The 22,663-nt window shown below is 39.0% G+C and overlaps 1 protein-coding gene across 1 annotated transcript in view; it reads left to right on the forward strand.

Annotated features, from left to right (window-relative positions):
- The first annotated feature begins 395 nt into the window (after positions 1 to 395).
- The window catches only part of CLDN11 (claudin 11), a 54,677-nt gene continuing 32,409 nt past the window's right edge, over positions 396 to 22,663 (forward strand). The window contains exon 1 of the mRNA XM_082251899.1: positions 396 to 715. Coding sequence (XP_082108025.1) covers positions 490 to 715 — 226 coding nt within the window. The 5' untranslated portion in view covers positions 396 to 489. The remainder of the gene's footprint in view (positions 716 to 22,663) is intronic.

Genomic DNA, 22,663 nt, shown 5'->3' on the forward strand with positions numbered 1-22,663 from the left:
TTGCACGTTGTTTGTCCATGGCTGTGTATAGACATCCCTTCAGGACACATGACGTTGTCACCTCTGTCAGTTTAGCAATGCTTTATATAAAGAGGGAAGATAAAAAGTCCAAATCTCAGAATTTCTCTGAGAAGGAACACACGGGCTAAATTATTAGACATGATTTTTTATTTATGATGAACAGAAATAGAATTGAATAAAACGAATGCTTGAATACAGGGCAGACACATCTGTACACTTGTATCCAAGTTCAATGACCCCCCTCCCCCCCCTCCACTGGGTGCTCTGCAGAAGCACTGACACTTGGTTGCTGCCCCTGCTGTCCTGTGATTGGTTAGGAGTGTATTTTGGGTGACCGTGGGCGGGGTCAGAGGAATGGGATGCGCTGAGTGTAGAGTGGGGATCATCCAGTAGCAGTGACCGGGGTTCTTCATCACTCCGAGCTTCCTCTCCATTCCGGTCTGCGAGCTCCTTGGAACCGCACAGGACATGGCCGGCACTTGTCTGCAGTTTTTTGGCTTTATCACAAGTTTTGTCGGCTGGATCGGGGTGCTGATCGCCACTGCCACTAATGACTGGGTGCTGACATGCGACTACAGCATCAATACCTGCAGGAAGCTGGATGAGCTGGGCTCCAGAGGGCTCTGGGCGGACTGTGTCATCGCCATAGGTCTGTACCACTGCAAACCCCTGGCTGACATACTCACCCTACCCGGTAAGTACTTCCCACCCCAGTCACCCACTGCACACTGACAGCACCAGGATCTTATGTTCTTAAACGATTTATTTTATGTACCATTATTAGTATTATTATTGCTCCTACTACTACCTATAATTATTATTGCTACTCCTATTACTACTACTGTTTTTTTTTTTTTTATATTAATTTTTTTTTTTTTTATTTAGAAATAATATTACTACTAATAACTGTATGCGACTGAGCTGCAAACTGACACAGCACTGGAATGTTATCTTCTCAAACTATTTATTTCATATACCATTAATTATATTATTAATAGTTCCTATTACTACTGATTGTTATTATCATTTTTATTAATACTACTATTATTTTTATATTATAGTTTATTATATTTGATTTCTCCTATTATTATTATTATTATTATTATTATTATTATTACTCCCTCTACTACTAATTATTATTATTGTTACACCTATTAGTACTAAATATTATATTTATATTATAGTTTATTTATCTCATTAATATTTAGTAATAATAATATTAATCACATGGAAATTATCTGCAAACTGACACAGCACTAGGATCTTATGTTCTGTAACTATTTGTTTTATGTGCCATTATTATTATTATTATTATTATTATTATTATTATTATTATTGCTCCCACTACTACTAATTATTATTATTGTTACACCTATTAAATAAACTATAATATAAATATAATATTTAGTACTATCTTATTAATATTTAGTAATAATAATATTAATCACATGGAAATTACCTGCAAACTGACACAGCTCTAGGATCTTATGTTCTTTAACTTTTTTTTTTTTCATGTGCCATTATTATTATTATTATTATTATTATTATTACTCCCACTACTACTAATTATTATTGTTACACCTATTAGTACTAAATATTATATTTATATTATAGTTTATTTATCTCATTAATATTTAGTAATAATAATATTAATCACATGGAAATTATCTGCAAACTGACACAGCACTAGGATCTTATGTTCTGTAACTATTTGTTTTATGTGCCATTATTATTATTATTATTATTATTATTATTATTATTATTGCTCCCACTACTACTAATTATTATTATTGTTACACCTATTAAATAAACTATAATATAAATATAATATTTAGTACTATCTTATTAATATTTAGTAATAATAATATTAATCACATGGAAATTACCTGCAAACTGACACAGCTCTAGGATCTTATGTTCTTTAACTTTTTTTTTTTTTTCATGTGCCATTATTATTATTATTATTATTATTATTATTACTCCCACTACTACTAATTATTATTGTTACACCTATTAGTACTAAATATTATATTTATATTATAGTTTATCTTATTAATATTTAGTAATAATAATATTAATCACATGGAAATTATCTGCAAACTGACACAGCACTAGGATCTTATGTTCTGTAACTATTTGTTTTATGTGCCATTATTATTATTATTATTATTATTATTATTATTATTATTATTATTGCTCCCACTACTACTAATTATTATTATTGTTACACCTATTAAATAAACTATAATATAAATATAATATTTAGTACTATCTTTTTAATATTTAATAATAATAATATTAATCACATGGAAATTACCTGCAAACTGACACAGCACTAGGATCTTATGTTCTGTAACTTTTTTTTTTCATGTGCCATTATTATTATTATTGCTCCCACTACTACTTATTATTATTATTGTTACACCTATTAGTACTAAATATTATAATTAAATTATTTATTATTTATCTTATTAATATTTAGTAATATTCATATTAATCACATGGAAATTACCTGCAAACTGACACAGCACTAGGATCTTATGTTCTGTTTCATGTGCCATTATTATTATTATTATTATTATTATTATTATTATTGCTCCCACTACTACTAATTATTATTATTGTTACACCTATTAGTACTAAATATTATATTTACATTATAGTTTATTTATCTTATTTATATTTAGTAAAAATAATCATAATTAGTAGTAGTGGGAGCAATAATAATAATAATAATAATCATAATAATCATCACATGTAATTGACCTGCAAACTGACAGCACTAGGATCTTATGTTTTGTAACTATTTATTTCATGTGCCATTATTATAATAATTATTATTAATATTATTAATATTATTATTATTGCTCCCACTACTACTAATTGTGATTATTGTTACACCCATTAGTACTAAATGTTATATTTATATTATAGTTTATTTATCTTACTTATATTTATTAATAATAATAATAATAATAATAATAATAATAATAATAATAATAATAATAATCACATGTAATTGTGCTGAAAACTAACACAACACTTGGATGATATGTTCTCAAACTATTTATTTAAAGTACCATTATTATTATTATTGTTGCTCCTACTTCTACTACTTATTACTATTATTACTCCTATTAATACCATAGATTATTTATATAGTATAGTTTGCTATATTTTATTTCTCCTATTTATATTTAGTAGTAATAAGAACAGTATTAATTGTATGTGATTAAGATAAATATCAAGAGAGTTTTTTTAAGTTACATGGGTTCACTGTGATTTAGGTTGTAGTAATCTGTGTTTAAAATGACACCAAACTCTGGTTTAAAAAAACAAAACAAATTAAATTCTCTTCAAGTATGTTTGCTTAAAAATGCTTTTTTATTGCTCTGAGCCTCCTGCAAATCCCCAAACCCTTTTTGTGCTGCCATGATCTGATGTCCTGTTAGTGGGTGGCTGTGTTCATTCTCCATGGTCCCCCTGTATGTAGGAATGTAGTCACCTTCTCTTGCTCACTCCTGAGATGGACTGCGGACTATGGGATTTGTAATGTTCACAGAGCAGTGCACATGGCTGCAGCTAAAGTGTAAAGCTTGTTTCCAGCAAATGGAAATGAGGGGAAAAAGAGAGGTTCAGAAGCTTACAGAAGATGTTCCCAGGAGGCAGAAAAACAGCACTATTTCATAAATTACAGTCAACAAGTAGTGGATGTGTATAGATTATTTTTGGAGAATAAGGATAACCCTTAGCTTTGGTTCACAACAGTGCGGCTTTAAAATTGCTCTACTTTAGCGCAATTTAGAAGCTGCCAACCAGTGCGATTTAATTGCGACATGTGACTTCATTTAACAGAAAAGTAGTGCAGGAACCTTTTTCAAACTCGGTCAATTTCTGTACACTCAACTGTAGATCTACAGTACCAAAACTATGTAATATGATGATCTACTTAACCACTTAAGCCCCGGAAGATTTTACCCCATTCCTGACCAGGGTTTTTGTTTGCGATTTTTACTGCGTGACTTTAATGGACAATTGCGCGGTCGTGCGACGCTGTACCTAAACGAATTTGATGTCTTTTTTTCCCACAAACAGAGCTTTCTTTTGGTGGTATTTGATCACCTGTGCAATTTTTACTTTTTGCGCTATAAACAAAAAAAAAAGCGTAAATTTTGCAAAAACAACATTTTTCAAAATGTAAAAATCAAAATTTTTTAACATTTTTGGCCAATTTGTTTTCTGCTACATATGTTTGGTAGAAAAAAAAAATCGCAAAAAGCATATTTTGATTGGTTTGCGCAAAAGTTATTGCATTTACTAACTAAGGGAAAGATTTCTGTCATTTTTGGTGGTTTTTTTTTAACGCGTAATGGCGGCGATCTGCGATTTTTTTGCGGTACTGCGACATTACGGCGGACAGATCGGACCCTTGACTGACGTTTTTGACACTTCTGGGGTTACCAGTGACATTACTGCAGTAATCAGTGCTATACATATGCACTGTTACTGCAAAATGACACTGGTAGTGAAGGGGTTAACTTTATTTGAGAGGGAGGGGTGGTGTGTGTCCCTAGGGGCGTGATTCTAACTGTGATTGGCTGTGGCTTGAAGTGTAGGAACAATGATCAACGGTCCTACATAGTAGAACCGTATGATCACTGTTTCTACACAGGGGAGAATGACAGGCGGCTTGTTTACATCAGCCGCCTGACTTTCTCCCTCTGCACCGACGATCGGCGAGTGACCGGCGGATATCGGGTCCGCCGGTCACACGCACGGACTTGCTGGGGAACGAGCCGGGGCGGGAGCGCGCCTCCGCGGGCGCGCGCTCGCCCGCTATTGGCTCCCAAGCAAGTGACAGGCTAGTGACGTATATATACGTCACTTTGCCTGGCTGGGGCTGACTGCCGACGTATATCGTCGTGCGGCGGTCGGCAACCGGTTAAAGTATCCCACCAATTGGCATCCATTTAGGAAGGTGCTTGGACTACAAGTTTGTTGATAGCTCCAAGGTTCAGTTCACACCTAGGCACTGTTCTAGAAGATTCCAAAAACAGTATCTCTCCTGCGCTCAGGTGGTATGCGGGAAGGTGAGTGGTCTGAATGGTCTTTTTAGCACAGATGAGGTGGTCTTGCTGCCCCCTCAGGCCCGAGGGTATCCAAAAACACTGAAAGACAACAACAAGAGAAGGGCAGCACCAACCTTGTGCATTACCACTAAAAATTTTTATTCAAATCCAGATAGGTAGCATACATTATACTCACAAATGTAAGATGTATACATGCATGTAGGAAATAGGAACCAATCGCCTCCAGAACACTTCTGGATGGCGTGATGGCGTGATGGCGTCCACAATGTCATTAGTGGTAATGCACAAGGTTGTTGTCTTTCACTGTTCTAGAAGAGCTTCAACACTCAACATGAGGATTCCTATTGGGTCCTAGAGTTCCTGTTCACACCTGAGTATCATACCAAAAGCTTGTTACTCAAAGCTCAGAAAAGCACATGAGCTTCTTTGGGGAAGAGATGTGTGTTTTGGGTCCTATAGACTTCAATGGGAGTGTCTAAAAAGAGCCTGTAAACACGCACAGTATCTAGCTTTCCATTGGCTAAAACAAAAACAATCAAGCCTGAAAAACGCATGCACAGGCGTGATGAGAAGCACTTAGAAAAATATATGGAGAATGCTCCAGCTCAAGTTTGAACCTGGAATGATACTCTGACCTATCACTCCTGATGGGAATAATCCACGTATAGTTGACAACCCATTCAGTCAATATGACACACACTGGAAAGTGGATTTCAATTGATGATTTCAGGATACAAGGTTATCGATCACATTCCTGTTTTCCCTATGCAATCCCATAATCTTATCAATCAAAACATGATTCAGTTCATGAAAAAGTATCTCATTGCTGCCAATCAATACCCAACCGTTTTGATTGCCCTTGGCAATTAACTCAGTTTGATAAAATCCTATCTAAATTGAGTCTAAGTTCGGTCTGAAGGGCAGTTATGCCTATTTGATCACTTAGATCCAATCACACATGGATAGGATAAAAGAAATCTAAGCATATATGGTCACCATGAAGAAGATTGTGAAGTCAGATTGTAACGTGCGCAGTGAGTTTAAGTGTTTGGGCTATTTACAAACAGGTTTATTTAAATAAGTTTGTGTGTTATGTCTTCTCTCCCAAACCCTGGCTCGTTCATACATGCAGCAGCCCTTGCTGTCCCACTGAAAAGTGATCTGCAGTGGATTGCTCTTCAGATGTGTTTGACAGGCGTGGAGGAGGTGATATATGACCTCTTCACCACCTGTTTTAACCATGTAAATGCTGTTTCACTGCACTACAACAATGACACATGATTGCAGGATGGTTGTGGCAGGGCTATAAACCTAAATGGGTTTACACCCTGTACCTCCAGCCAAAAGTAACATGCTTAAAAAAATAAAATTAAAATAATAAATACATTTATTTTTATCTTTTTAATTTTGTGAAGTAATGCTAGCAGCTAGGAGTGAGAGGAAATTTAGACATCAGCTGCACAAACATATCATTTTGTAAATGTAACATACTGTTTAAATTTTGCTGCAGAGCATTACGGTCATGCCATGTGTACAGCCCTCAGGGGCTGCATGCACTTCCTTAGGTAGGCAGTTGGGGGGGGGGGGGGGCGGTAAAACAGCGGCTTAACAAACTGATTTTACCACCCCCCCCCCCCCCCCCCCAGCCCTCTGTGTGAATGAGCCCTAGCTTTCTCTTTAAATCTGAGATTATTGTTAGGAGGGAAGATGTTTACCTATAGGAGGGAAGATGTGTATATATAGTAGCAGATGTCCACAGTACTCGGGCAACCATTGGTGTCATCTCCTGCATAATAGAAGTGGTTTGCATGTACCTGTACCCCCTACATCTGTCTGCTGACAAGCAGAAGTTTCAGGTGGCCTGATCTGCAGATGTATGAACAGGTTTAAAGGAACCTGTCAGAACACTATAGAAATATATAGTAATTTTATATATATATATATATATATATATATAGTATATAGTAATAATAATATATATAATAAATATAGAAGCTGAAGTTGCATGTTTCAAGATGTTATTATGCTCATCCTAATATATTTAAGGGTCCATGCACACTAGGGGCAGAAAAAAATGCCAAAACCTCGGGCAGAAAAAAGCTCACAGTGGCTTATATTGCACAAGAGTTTACGGGCATTTGCTTTTATAAGCATTTTTTTTCCAAAACATTCCCACGTCTATGTGCGTTTAGGGGTGTTTATGAACGTTAACCATTTTTTTCTGCCCGAAAGCTCCTCTTAAAACTTGATTCTGAAGGCTTTTTTTTGTCTCTAAATGCTCCTTTGAAAATATGCCTGTAAACTGCCTAATATGCATGGACACATGGGTTACCATGGAGCTGCTTCTACAGGCTGAAGAAAAACCCCCAAACTCGTGTATAAGCAGCATGGACCCGAAAACTAATTTTTTCCAACTTTTTTTGTATTTTTATAAAACAACAGTGAATAGATTTTTTAAAATCCGTAACACAAGTTTCTTATTTGTCAGGGATTCCTTCCGGGCTACTGACAGTACTCCTGGTGGGATTTCTGTCAGGATTACGGCCAGAGCTTCTGGTCAGGCTCCTCTACTGTCTGCCACATGGGATTCGGAGCAAGCCCCTAGTCGGCTTGCTGGATGGGCTCCTGGACTGTCTCATGGTCAAGCTCTTGACCTGTCTTCTGGCTAGGCTCTTTATGATTATCCTAGCCAGGCTCCTACACTGTTCTCTAGCAGAGCTCCTGAACTGTTTCCTGGCCAGGCTTCCACACTGTCCCCTGGCAAGGCTCCTAAACTGTTTCCTTTCTCAGCTCCTGAACTGTCTCCTGGCTGGGCTTCTATATTGTCCCCTGCAGGATTCCTAAACTCCTGGCTGGGCTTCTATATTGTCCCCTGGCAGGATTCCTAAACTCCTGGCTGGGCTTCTACATTGTCCCCTGGCAGGGCTCCTAAACTGTCTCCTTTCCAAGCTCTTAAACTATCTCCTGGCTGGGATTCTACATTGTCCCCTGGCAGGATTCCTAAACTGTCTCCTAGCTGGGCTTCTACGATATCCCCTTGTAGGATTCCTAAACTGTCCCCTGAACTGTCTCCTGGCCCGGCTTCTTCAATTTCCCCTGGCAGGATTCCTAAACTCTTTCTTGGGCTTCTACACTCTCCCCTGGCATGGCTCCTAAAATGTCTCCCGGCCGGGCTCCTGAACTGTCTCGTGTCTGGTGTCTTGAACTGTCTCCTGGTCAGACATCTATACTGTCCCCTGGCAGGGTTCCTTTACTGTCTCCTGGCTAGGCTCTTGAACTGTCTCCTGGTCAGACATCTATACTGTCCCCTGACAGGTTTCCTTTACTGTCTCGTGTCTGGTGTCTTGAACTGTCTCCTGGTCAGACATCTATACTGTCCCCTGACAGGTTTCCTTTACTGTCTCCTGTCTGGTGTCTTGAACTGTCTCCTGGTCAGACATCTATACTGTCCCCTGACAGGTTTCCTTTACTGTCTCCTGTCTGGTGTCTTGAACTGTCTCCTGGTCAGACATCTATACTGTCCCCTGACAGGTTTCCTTTACTGTCTCCTGGCTAGGCTCTTGAACTGTCTCCTGGTCAGACATCTATACTTTCCCCTGGCAGGGTTCCTTTACTGTCTCCTGGCTAGGCTCTTGAACTGTCTCCTGTCTGGGCTCCCGAACTGTCCATTGGCAGGTCTCTTCTTTACCTGTCTTCTGGCCAGGCTCCTGAACTATCTCCTGGCAGGGCTCATAAACTGTCTCCTGCCCAGGCTCCCACACTATCCCCTTGCTGGGCTTCCTGAGCTTGCTCATCTGCAAGGAAATACAACTGTCACATGTGGCGTTGCATATGTATATAATGGTAATGCAACAAGCTCTCAAATTGTAAGTGTCAAGAAATTGCGATCAATTTCTACAATACAATCGAATTATGGACACAGTGAATGAAGCAACATTGATAAATGTCCCCGTTGACTTTTCAGGTCTGTGACTCACACAGTACTAAAAGATCAGTTAAACAGCTCTAAAATATGTCACTGAAAACTTCTATATTTCTAAACTGGGACATTCTTTTTGAGGCCAAGTCTCCGGATTGATGGTGCAACATCAATGGAAAGTTGAGGATATTATCATGGGTGATTTTATGACCTGGTGAAATCTTCCTTTTTACTAGTGATGACCAAAAATGACTCTGTATGTATAGCTCTCTCCGCAACCACGTGAGAGACACTGAGCGCTCCATCTGTTTACAAGTGGCATTCGCTGAAGCAACCTTTGTTTTTAAAAATGCATATATACTTTCAGCATGTGCAACGGGCACACAACAGAAGAAGCAGGCTTTCTCCTGCTAAACATGTAGAAGATGTTGAAATCTCCTATGAAACATTATATTTGTGGCAATATTATCTGTCAGTGTCCTACAAAATTTGTACTATGACTGAAATTTGTTACATGCCAAAATGCAATATTCTTTTTTCGCATCTCCTTTTGGGGGCTATTTTAAATATTTTATATGGAATGGTTTAATAAAGTTTACTAACTTTTAATCTACTCCTGATGTGGTACCTGTAAAATCCTACTAGGTTTTACTGTCTAGGGGTTTTTCTGTGGTGTGTTCCTACATACAGTAGGACCATGGAGAACAAACATAGCCACCCTCTAACAGGACATCACATCACAGCAGGTGAAAAGGAATTTGGAGATTTGGAGGAGGCTGAGAGATATGGAAGGTACTTTTTGACTTAAAAATACATACTTGAATATAGTATTTTATTAGTGGCACTTTAAACAATAGTCCACACACACCATCACCCTGTTGTTGATGTGACTTCCTATAGCACTTTGCCCATACTGAGTTCATGTTCTCTATGGGTATCAATACATAGATGTTAACTAGCAGAAAATGGGTGCTGGGACCTCTGCCCATCCTTAACCACTTAAGCCCCGGAGGATTTGGCTGCTAAAAGACCAGGGGGTATTTTGCGATTCGGCACTGCGTGACTTTAATGGACAATTGCGCGGTTGTGCGACGCTGTACCTAAACTAATTTGACGTCCTTTTTTTCCCACAAACAGAGCTTTCTTTTGGTGGTATTTGATCACCTGTGCGATTTTTTGATCATGCGCTATAAACAAAAAAGAGCGTCAATTTTGCAAAAATAACAATATTTTTCACATTATTTGTTATATGAAATTCCCCCCCAAAAAAAAGTAAAAATCAAAATTTTTTAACATTTTCGGCCAATTTGTTTTACGCTACATATGTTTGGTAAAAAAAAAAAAAACGCAAAAAGCGTATTTTGATTGGTTTGCGCAAAAGTTTACTAACAAAGGGAAAGATTTTTGTCATTTTTGTTGTTTTTTTTTTAACGCGTAATGGCGGCGATCTGCGTTTTTTTTTGCGGTACTGCGACATTGCGGCGGACAGATCGGACCCTTGACTGACATTTTTGACACTTTTGGGGTTACCAGTGACATTTCTACAGTAATCAATGCTATACATATGCACTGTTACTGTAAAATTACACTGGCAGTGAAGGGGTTAAATTTTTTTTGAGAGGGAGGGGCTATGTGTGTCCCTAGGGGCGTGATTCTAACTGTGATTGGCTGTGGCTTGAGATGTATGAACAGCGATCATCGGTTCTACATAGTAGAACCGTATGATCTTCATTAACCTCCCTGGCGGTATGATTCTGTCAGGAATTCTGTACCAAAAGCGGTACAATTCTTTTCATGGAAATTTGGCGTTATGTATTATAGGCCTACAATTCTTAGTAATTACTGACTTAAACCTGACCAAAACAAGACTCTAGTAGACATCCCATATGTGATAAATTTGAAACACAAACACGTGAATTATAATCAAATCAATAATATAATTTTATTATATAATATATAATATATATAATAAAATTATATTATTGATTAGATTATAATTCATGCGTTATATATTATATATATGTGTGTGTATATATATATATATATATATATATGTGTGTGTGTGTGTGTGTGTGTATATATATATATATATATATAACGCATGAATTATAATCGAATAATAATATAATTTTTTATATATATATATATATATATATATATATATATGCATATATATAATATAAAATGTGTTATGTGTTTTGTGCAACTTTTTTTTTTTTTAATTTCCCTCCCTAGTTCCTCTCCCATGCAGCATAGCCGCCTGCCTTTCTCCCTCTCCCCCGACGATAGCCGAGTGACCGGTGGACATCGGGTCCGCCGGTCACACGCTCGAGGGGGGGGGGGTCCGTGACCACTCGGGAGCGGGAGCGCGCCTCCGGCGGCGCGCGCTCGCTCCCTAGACCATCACAGGCTAGCGACGTAGACCTACGTCACTCTGCCTGTGAGGGGCTGACCGCCGCAGTAAATAGTCGTGCGGCGGTCGGCAAGTGGTTAAAAGAGTTACAGTGAGGGAGTAAAAGTATTTGACCCCCTGCTGATTTTGTACGCTTGCCCGCTGTCAAAGAAATGTACTTACTTACACTTGAAAAAAGAGCGCACATGCCCAGAGTGAGCTTTGCGCACGCTCTGAAACACGTCGTGTCACCACTAGCTCCAATCTGGTCCCCGGGCATCAGCCGAACCCGGAAGGAGGAAGAATCTTCGGCCGGCTTCTTTCCGCCTACCGGTTCCACCGCATCGGCTGGTTACAATCCACTCCTCTGGACTTTTTTGGACTCTTTCCACCCTTCTCGGATCACCGGAGCTATCTATGCCTACTACTTTATACTTATGTGTGAGTTACTACTTATTGTAATTTTATTGTTACATTAAATCCTGCACTTAGAGGCGCTCTGCGGTTTTGTCTTCACTGACAAAGAAATTATCAAGCTATAATTTTTAATGGTAGGTTTATTTTAACAGAGAGAGACAGATTAACAACAAAAAGACCCAGAAAAATGCATTTCAAAAAAAGTTATAAATTGATTTGCATTTTAAAAAGCCTTGAAACCTTAATGACGTGGGGAGGATCTGCAAAGAGAAGTGGGACAAAATCCCGGCTGAGATGTGTGCAAACCTGGTAGCCAACTACAAGAAATGTCTGACCTCTGTGATGCCAACAAGGGTTTTGCCACCAAGTACCAAGTCATGTTTTGCGAAGGGGTCAAATACTTATTTCACTCATTAAAATGCAAATCAATTTATTACTTTTTTGAAATGGGTTTTTCTGGATCTTTTTGTTTCTATTTTGTCTCTCACTGTTAAAATAACTCTACCATTAAGATTATAGACTGATTATTTCTTTGTCAGTGGGCAAATGTACAACATCAGCAGGGGATCAAAAACTTTTTTTCCTCACTGTATGTGCCTCTGAGGCCCACCCAAGTTTTCTGATGGATGAGTGTGCTATATAAGATTTCTTCTTTTCCCCAAAGTAATCCTCAAAAGTATTACATTGCTTGCATGGTTCTTTCAGTGATCTTAACATTATATTAAACCAAACGTTCTAAGCAAAGGGCCAGTTTTCTGTCCTTCAGACTTTATTGGGGGCTGGACTGTGACCAGTGGAATTAGAAAATGCCCCAGCATTAGAGGGGGTGGACAGTATCTCAGACTTAGTGGTCAGTGGGAGTAAAAAGTTTACGTAGTGCCTATGGTCATAAGGAGGAGAAATATTATCCCTGTATTGGCATTAGTGGGAGGAATAGTGCCACATCATGGGTGACAATGGGAGGCATAGTGGAACAAGAGAATTGGCCCGCGGGACTTTGTATGAGGTACGTGCTCAGTGGCTGGAAATGAATGACATGCATAGTATGTGAATTAAAAAATTATTGATTTTATTGCATAATACATATAAATGACAACGTATGCTCAAAGGCACATAATAGCTCAGTGGCTCAAGTTCAAATAACATGAATAATACTATCACATTATAGTAAACAACTTGGTGTAACCTCTTGCTTTTTAAGGTAACAAATGATAAAATGAGATGACATAGCATTTTGGAATATATGTTGTGAACATATATTGTGAACGCGTTTCGGGAGAACATCTCCCTTCTTCAGAGATCAATATATTCAAGATGTCTCTAAAAGAAGACAATATATTACAGTATGCAGTGGGAATGGAATATAAATGAGATAAAAAGGTTCAATAAATAATGAGAGCTAAAGGAGTGCTTAATACTCACAGATCAATAAAGCTCAAATAGCAAGAGTGGACTCCTATGTGGCAGCGGTGCGTCGTATCTAACCCGGGAGCTGAAGGGTCCCAGAGTGCCAGCAACCAGAGAGGGGGGTCCATGGCAGGCAAGTGTGTGTGTAAGAAAGAAATCCTTCCAGACCTGTTATGTGTATATAAATGACAAAATAGTAGAAATGTAGCATATGTGCTAACAATAGTAGTATACTTGTGTGATTTAATATCAGGTGGGAAGGGCTGGTGTAAAAAGAGTATAGGGTTCCCAAAAGGGGGTGTGAGAACGTGAATAGGTGGAGACAGAAGGGGGGGGGGAGAAAGAGGGGGGGGAGGGAAAGGGGGGGGGGAGATGGGAAGGAGGAAAAGGGAAGGGAGAGCCCAAAAGTAAAAGGTGATGGGGGAAGATGGAGAGGCAGTGTGTAGAAGAAATAATGTGAAGGGTGGGGGAGTGAGAAGGAGATGAGTGAGGTGCTGGCCAGAAGAGAGTAAGTGTACAGAGAGAGAGTGACAGTGAGAGGAAAGGTGAGGATACCCAGTGGCTAACCTGTCAGGTCTGTTTTCATCTGATCTGCCATAGAGGAGAGTCGGGATGTGATAGCTCCGTCTCTGCAAAGTAAGCGGGGATGGAGCTGTCATCCACCTGCTTAGCGGGGATCGGCGGATCGATCCCCGCTGAGCAAAACTGAGTCCGATGGGCGGAAAGCCCGTCTGAAAGGACCCTAAGTCAGGAGGTGTGTTACTGACCAGATCCCCAGTGGAAAATAAAGGAAAAAAGCCTAAAAATAACGAATGCAGCCACCACATTTATGAAATAATAAGCTGCAATATATTACATTTATGTTTTTGGGTTTTAATCACATTCATAAATCTCATGCTATGACAGCCACTACGGGTCGTTAGATGTTGAAGTACAGCTATAGTGCCATTCCCATACTAATAACATGTTTTGTTTGTCATTAATTTTACACATTGGCTGTCAGTGTTGTATCTGTTTTGAACAGTATTTTGTGTAGAATGTGTAGAACAAAGGCTTACATTAGCAGCAGTCAGGGCTGACGTTATCAGCCTGCATGGCACAGTACCATTAAATGCTCTTCTGTCAGGAGACCACAAGTACAAATGAAGCTTTTCTTCTGTCTGTGCAAGACAAGATTTCATCCCTTTAGTGTAACATCTCTGTTGTACGTTGTGTTACCCTCCTGGTATATGTACTGAAATAAAAAAGGATTACAAAATCAATACCCCTAGTGATTTCTGCACAATGCTAAGCTTGTGCACTTCATTTACTGTGTCATTATTGATGCCGATAACATCGCATTTCTATCTAATGCTCTAGAGTAAACAAAATTTCTTCCCCGAAGCAAAGAACAAACATTTTATCAGGCTCATGGAAATGTGAAGAAAGTGTGAGGCTGCTCTCTTATCAGACAATAGCATTGCACAATAGAAAACCTGAGAGATAATAATATTCAATTATGACTATCAATACTACTGAAGACAGCCAATCTGCACAGGGTTATCTTATTAACTATAGCTATTCAAGGGCTTTCCTTAGAATTTGGAATCGCTAGAACAGAGCTAACGAAGAACTCCGCAGACACAGGAATGGCAGCCAGACGTTGGCCATACATGCAGAACATAAGAAATCTAACCAATTCATCCATCTATGCAAAACAGCTGAAATTTGGGTCACATGTACAACATAAAAAAGAATTCCAGGTGTGAATATTTTTAATTATTTATATCAGTCCAGCTTGGATCAATATAGCTATACCATACCATACCTGTGGATATAACTATGTATATACCATACCTGTGGGTATAACTCTGTATATAACATACCTGTGCTAAATAAAAAGAGGTTTGGGACTTTGAGTGAAGTTCATGGATAGCCCAAGTACTTCCATCCCTGATTCAATGGTAAAGAAAAAAAGGGCGGGACTTTATATGAGGAGAACAACCAAAAATGGGTATAATGAAACCTGGAAACATAGGTTCGTTATAACAAAAGGAATGATATCAAACCATTTGTTTATTCAAGAATATCCAAAAAATATACATGTTAATAAATACATCAAACAAACAATATAGTACATCACATAAACATCACTGGTTACATGCAGGTCCTGATGATAATAGATATATGAATACAGTATACATCAATTGTATTGCAAGCCAGTATATATATACAGTATGTATAAAATACGCATCCTAATACGCACAATGCGTTTCGTGGGATACAACCCACTTCTTCAGGGGCAGGAGCAATACATTGTATCTATAAATATAATAGTAAAAAAGTCAGCAATATAGATATATAATTGAAAATCTATTTGAGAAAATAATAAAGAGGGAAAAAGAGAAGGGGAAATCCCCTCATTTAAAGAAAATAGTCCCCTTCTCAAAATTACCTTTCAAGGCCAGCTCAGGATGTTGTGAAGTAATGCTTGGGACTGAAGGCTGTATGAAAACGTCCATAACGGAAACTGAGGGAGACTTATATGGCCTCCTACATGCTTGTGCATCATTTGTACTCCCTCAGTTTCAGTTATGGCCTGCAATATAATTGATGTCTACTGTATTCATATATCTGTTATCATCAGGACCTGCATGTAACCAGTGATGTTTATGTGATGTACTATATTGTTTGTTTGATGTATTTATTAACATGTATATTTTGTGGATATTTTTGAACAAATGGTTTGATATCATTCCTTTTGTTATAATGAACCTATGTTTCCAGGTTTCATTATACCCATTTTTGGTTGTTCTCCTCATAAAGTACTGCCCTTTTTTTCTTTACTATAACATACCTGTGAGTATAACTATGTATATACCTTACCTGTGGGTATAACTATGTATATACCATACCTGTGGGTATAACTATGTATATACCATACCTGTGGGTATAACTATGTATATACCATACATGCAGAACAAAAGAAATCTAACCAATTCATCCATCTATGCAAAACAGCTATAATTTGGGTCACATGTACAACATTAAAAAGAATTCCAGGGGTGGATATTTTTAATTATTTAGATCGGTCCAGCTTGGATCAATATAGCTATACCATACCACACCTATGGGTATAACTATGTATATACCATACCTGTGGGTATAACTATGTATATACCATAACTGTGGGTATAACTATGTATATACCATACATGCAGAACAAAAAAAATCTAACCAATTCATCCATCTATGCAAAACAGCTATAATTTGGGTCACATGTACAACATAAAAAAGAATTCCAGGTGTGGATATTTTTAATTATTTATATCGGTCCAGCTTGGATCAATATAGCTATGTATATACCATACCTGTGGGTATAACTATGTATATACCATACCTGTGTGTATAACTACTTATATACCATACCTGTGGGTATAACTATGTATATACCATACCTGTGGGTATAACTATGTATATACCATACCTGTGGGTATAACTATGTATATACCATATCTGAGGGTATAACTATGTATATACCATACCTGTGGGTATAACTCTGTATATACCATACCTGTGGGTATAACTATGTATATACCATACCTGTGGGTATAACTATGTATATACCATACCTGTGGGTATAACTATGTATATACCATACCTGTGGGTATAACTATGTATATACCATACCTGTGGGTATAACTATGTATATACCATACATGCAGAACAAAAGAAATCTAACCAATTCATCCATCTATGCAAAACAGCTATAATTTGGGTCACATGTACAACATAAAAAAGAATTCCAGGGGTGGATATTTTTAATTATTTAGATCGGTCCAGCTTGGATCAATATAGCTATACCATACCACACCTATGGGTATAACTATGTATATACCATACCTGTGGGTATAACTATGTATATACCATAACTGTGGGTATAACTATGTATATACCATACATGCAGAACAGAAAAAATCTAACCAATTCATCCATCTATGCAAAACAGCTATAATTTGGGTCACATGTACAACATAAAAAAGAATTCCAGGTGTGGATATTTTTAATTATTTATATCGGTCCAGCTTGGATCAATATAGCTATGTATATACCATACCTGTGGGTATAACTATGTATATACCATACCTGTGTGTATAACTACTTATATACCATACCTGTGGGTATAACTATGTATATACCATACCTGTGGGTATAACTATGTATATACCATACCTGTGGGTATAGCTGTTTATATACCATATCTGAGGGTATAACTCTGTATATACCATACCTGTGGGTATAACTCTGTATATACCATACCTGTGGGTAGAACTCTGTATATACCATACCTGTGGGTATAACTCTGTATATACCATACCTGTGGGTATAACTATGTATATACCATACCTGTGGGTATAACTATGTATATACCATACCTGTGGGCATAACTATGTATATACCATACCTGTGGGTATAACTATGTATATACCATACCTGTGGGTATAACTATGTAGATACCATACCTATGGGAACATTGTGGAAGCTGAAAATTACTGTAGTAGACACTACTACTCCAGTGATCTCCACTAGCTTCTGGGTCCCATGCCAAGCAGCTGCCCTGCTGCCTACTGAACAGAGGAGGTCATCTGCTATTCAGAGCACCCCCAATGAATCTAAAAATGCAAAACCCAATGAATGCAAAGCATTCACTGATTGGACAAGGAGATTTTGATGTCGCTACCCTCCCTCTCCACCTCATCCAATCAGAGAATGCTTTACATTTATTGAGAAAATGCAAAGTGTTTTCAGATTGGTGCCACTGCAAAATGTGGAAAAAAGTGCAGCGCTAATAAATACTAGCAGTATAAACGTGTATATATATATATATAAACCAAGAAAGGTAAATACAAATAAATTGCAAAATAAATAAAAGTGAACATCAAATCAATAGTCCCATATGTGAAGTGAAAACAGTCCACAATGGTGATAATTGAAGTGCTCACTGGATCCCAACACCAACAAGATATAAAGATATAATGTGCTCACCAGAACGATAGGACTCAAAATGCCATATAGCATATGAGTCAAATCAGCTTGTTGTACAATGGATGGATAATCCGAAGGGATGGCTGAGGTCACTGATGTTGAGGTGAAGAGGTGATAGCAGATATGAACCGTCACACCAGAGAGGCTCTCACTCCGTCAAATGGCCAGAAATGAACCAAAAAACAAGGGAGCACAAAATAGTGTAACACTGCTAAATAATTTTATTCAATAAAAATACACCAAATTGCACTTACAAACATCTCGTGGTAAAGAGCGTATACAGATGCAAAGGTAGGCTGTCAGCAGCGTGGCCTTGACGCGTTTCAGCATAAATGCTTTTTTCAAAAGGTAGTGCCAGCCAAACACCCACAAAAGTTACTTATTTATAATCTAAGTAGTAATAAGTCACCCAATGAGAAAATGCCTACTGTGCAGACAAACCAAGCCCAAAATGGCGTCGGCTTGCACTCCAAGCCTCGTTTTCAATGTGGCTATGGATGCCTATTGTGCAGACAAACCGAGCCCAAAATGGAGTCGGCGTGTGCTCCAAGCCTCGTTTTCAATGTGGCTATGGAGCGCAACATCACTTCCGGGTTAAACAGGAAGTGCATCATATGCGGAAGTAACCACATTCCAAGCCTCATGTTCAGATAAACCAGAGGCACAGCATCACTTCCGGGATAAACAGGAAGCAGCGTCATATGAGGAAGTGCAGCCGTGCCATACAGAGCAAACAGGAGGTGACATCACGGAGAGATCGGCCGTGTTTTGACGGCAGACAAAAATTTTATAGCCTGCACACCAGATTTTTTTTCGGCCGAAAAGTCGGAGTCGGTTGTCGGAAGCAACATACTAACAAGCCGAAAATCGGCAGATCGGTCATCGGACGAAAATTCCCTGCCGATTTTCGACGAGTGTGTACGAGGCTTTCGTTCGTAGGGTTCAATATTGAGTTGACCCACCCTGTGCAGGCTTGTTAACTTCCTCCACCTCAAACTCGCTCACCCGTGTCTTTATGGACTTTGCTTTGTGCAATAGTCCAAACCATTTGGTGGAGGGGGATTATGATGTGGGGTTGTTTTTCAGGGGTTGGGCTTGGCCCCTCAGTTTCAGTGAAGGGAACTTAAAGCGGAGTTCCACCCGAAATTTATACTTACCTCCATCTTCTCGCTCCCGGTCACCTGAAAAACAAATGGATAATCGCAATTTTTTTTTTTTTTTCACTTACCTTTTAGAGAAAATATAATCACCTTACTTCCTTCTTCCTCCCCTCGGCGGCCACGGCGATTCGTCACTTCCTGGCTTTTGCAATGATTCCTGGGAGCTGAACGTCATCGCTCCCAGGAATCATTGCGCCTGCACCGGCCCCGACGTCAGTTCCGGGTCGCGCGCGTCATTCCCTTCTAAACAGCTTCTGGGCATGCCCAGAAGCTGTGGAGGGATGACGCGCGCGACCCGGAAGTGACGTCTGGGCCGGTGCAGTGCATCGTGGGACCGAAGAAGGAGGAAGAGGACCGAAGAGGACGCGGAAGAGGATCGCGCTGGCTTCAAGCTGCCCACACCCGAGATGGCAGCGCTGGAGAAGACAATTTCAAGGTAAGTATTTCTCCTGAAAGGTAAGTGCAACCCGGGACAGATCAGAGGCTAGCCATTGTGGAATGTGCTAGCCCTGACTGTCCCGGGGGTATTTTTATTAAAAAATGTACAACTAGGGTGGAACTCCGCTTTAAGGCGTCAGCATACCAAGATATTTTGAACAATTTCATGCTCCCAACTTTGCGGAAACAGTTTGGGGACGGCCCCTTCCTGTTCCAACATGACTGCGCACCAGTGAACAAACAAGGTCCATAAAGACATGGATGAGTGAGTTTGGGGTGGAGGAACTTATATGGCCTGCACAGAGATGACAGGAAGATTATGTCTTATAGGAAACATCAGGAAATTTTTATTGTGCCTAAGTAGTTCCCCAAGAGATGTTTGTTTTGTCTTGAATGCCCCCTGAAAAATAGCACTACCAAGCGTTAGGTCAGATAGGTCTGACCTAACGCTTAGTGTTATGAAACTCTCTTTCTAACTATACTGCTATGTACCTATATCCAAGTACTATATTTTTGATATCCTTGTTGTTATTTGATATCAAACTCCCATATTTAATGGAGACAACCTGAAATTACTTAAGATGGTTATATTTCTATTTACTCTACGTGATACCATTATTTGTCATATTAATGTACCAATTCTCTTTGTACCACCATCTTCTGTTTTCTTTCAATAAAAGTTTGTATACAAAAAAAAAAATAGCACTACCTGGGGCTAGGCTTTCCAGTGTGATGAACCTCATAATGGTATACCGGCAGTGTAAGATCATCTAAGATGCTGCTGCTTATGAGAACTAGTCTCATGAGATTTGGAATGGGATATGGTGACATCACTACTGTACTGCTCACTGTTCTCCTTGCTGGAGTCAAAGCTGAACCGAACCTGAGGACCAGTGGTGCTACAATCTTCCTTGCTTTTGCTTCATCCATTCTGTGAATCTGTGCATACTGCATCTCACCAGCTGCTCCTTGATTATTGGCTAACTAGTCATCAGATGACCAGTCATCAGGTGGGCAACTCTGACATGAGGAAGACAAGCCCTGCTTCTACCAAAATGGGGCCTTCATACAGACAGACACATTGTGGAACATGGCATTGTAATTTAGTAATGGGTGGGAAGCCGCAGGAAGCCCAGTGGCAATATTGGTGACTAGTCTTTTAACCATTGTACCTCAGCTACTTTTGTTTTGGAGGATAGCTTTATAGTTAGGTCCTCTCTAAAGCAACTCTAAATATTGTCTCTTTGGCAAAATGGCTTTGAGATATACTCTGTCCCTTTGATTAGCACTTCCTTTAAATGAAATTCCATTGTGCTACAAAGTAGTCAAAAATTACTTTTCAACAGGTCACGTCATCACAATGATAGTTTTCTTTGCTTTGCTTCATTTCCTTTGCAAATTTAGCTTTCCATAATGCTGTAGATATCCCCTTGGTGCCTCAGTGGATCACCATGTATCTGAACGGATTAAAATACTTATAGGATGGCACAGACTTTCCTGATTTTTTTTTTATCAGCTACCAGAAATCCTTCAGACATGTAAAATGTTCTTTCTTCATCTCTGAGAGAAACAACAGTTTAAGAATTTTTTGGCTAAGATTTTATTCCAGTAAATAGTCCAGGGAAAATCAATCCAAAGGGAAATAAATCACTGAACAAAGACTTCTCAGATACAATGATAACTGATAAAACATGTGTTATTCTAAGCAGCATAGAAGTCTATTGCATAAATCGGCCTTCGTTGATTTCTGACAGGAGATCCAAGAGCCTGGCATCATTTTTGTTTGTTTGTATGCAGAGAGAATATAATGAAGGCTGACTAGGACTGTCAAAATATAGTAGCTAAGATGCTTTGTCAATATGTATAATTATAATCATAGACTGCTGCAAATACATTTTTGGCAACATAATTTCAGACATAATATCAATAAAGGTATGATGAATGTGGCTGTTTTACAATTTTTTCAAAGGCAGCACTGGAAAAAAGATTTGCCAGACTTCCCTAATAAAATAGAGCTGGTAAGCTTTCATCAACTAAATTAAAGAGGCAAAATGCAGTACAGTATATGTTTGCTCTAGGGAACACTTGTTTTCTTAAAAGAGAAGCGTGGGATACAAAAACCAAACAAACATAAATACTCACCATAGTAGATGCAGCATTGATCCGATGCTGCAACTGTCCCCCACTGGCTCCACACCGAGAACTGAGCGATCAAAGACTGCTGATTGTTGAGTCCGCTCTCAGCACAGCGTGGTGGCTGTCACTGGAGCGCCGGCATGTGCAGGAGGCAGGAGTGGCTGACTCAGGCTCTCAGCAGCCTGCTGAGAAGCTGAGCCAGCTGCTGGTCAAGCATATGGGTGGATCCCGATATTATTGTTGGGATCACTGCAGAGCCTGGATCGGCTCTGTGATGTCAGTCCATGGCAGGCTTTAGTTTGCTTTGGCTGAAAAGGGGTCAGAGGATAGGTATGGCCAAAAAAGCTTTGGCCATACTTCTACTTTAATCACCTTTTTCTTAATCACAAGTAAACCTGTAATTATAGAAGTATTTAAAGCCACTATTGCTGACTTCTGTTGTTTCCAGATCTATCATTCTGATCCTGACTTTTCAACCTATATTTGGACCATTTTTGGCCCAAGTGAACCACACTGAACCTGCGCAGCCTCCATTTAGATTGCCACTCACTCCTCGCTGCCACTGCACACCACTGCCACCATGCAGACTTGGGCTTTCTGTTGCCTCCAGTATGGATCACATTGGGCAGTTAACCCTTCCTGCCTGAGCAGGCTGCTG

Source organism: Pelophylax lessonae, assembly GCF_965119305.1.
Source record: "Pelophylax lessonae genome assembly, chromosome: 3".
In the NCBI taxonomy this organism is placed as follows: Eukaryota; Metazoa; Chordata; class Amphibia; order Anura; family Ranidae; genus Pelophylax; species Pelophylax lessonae.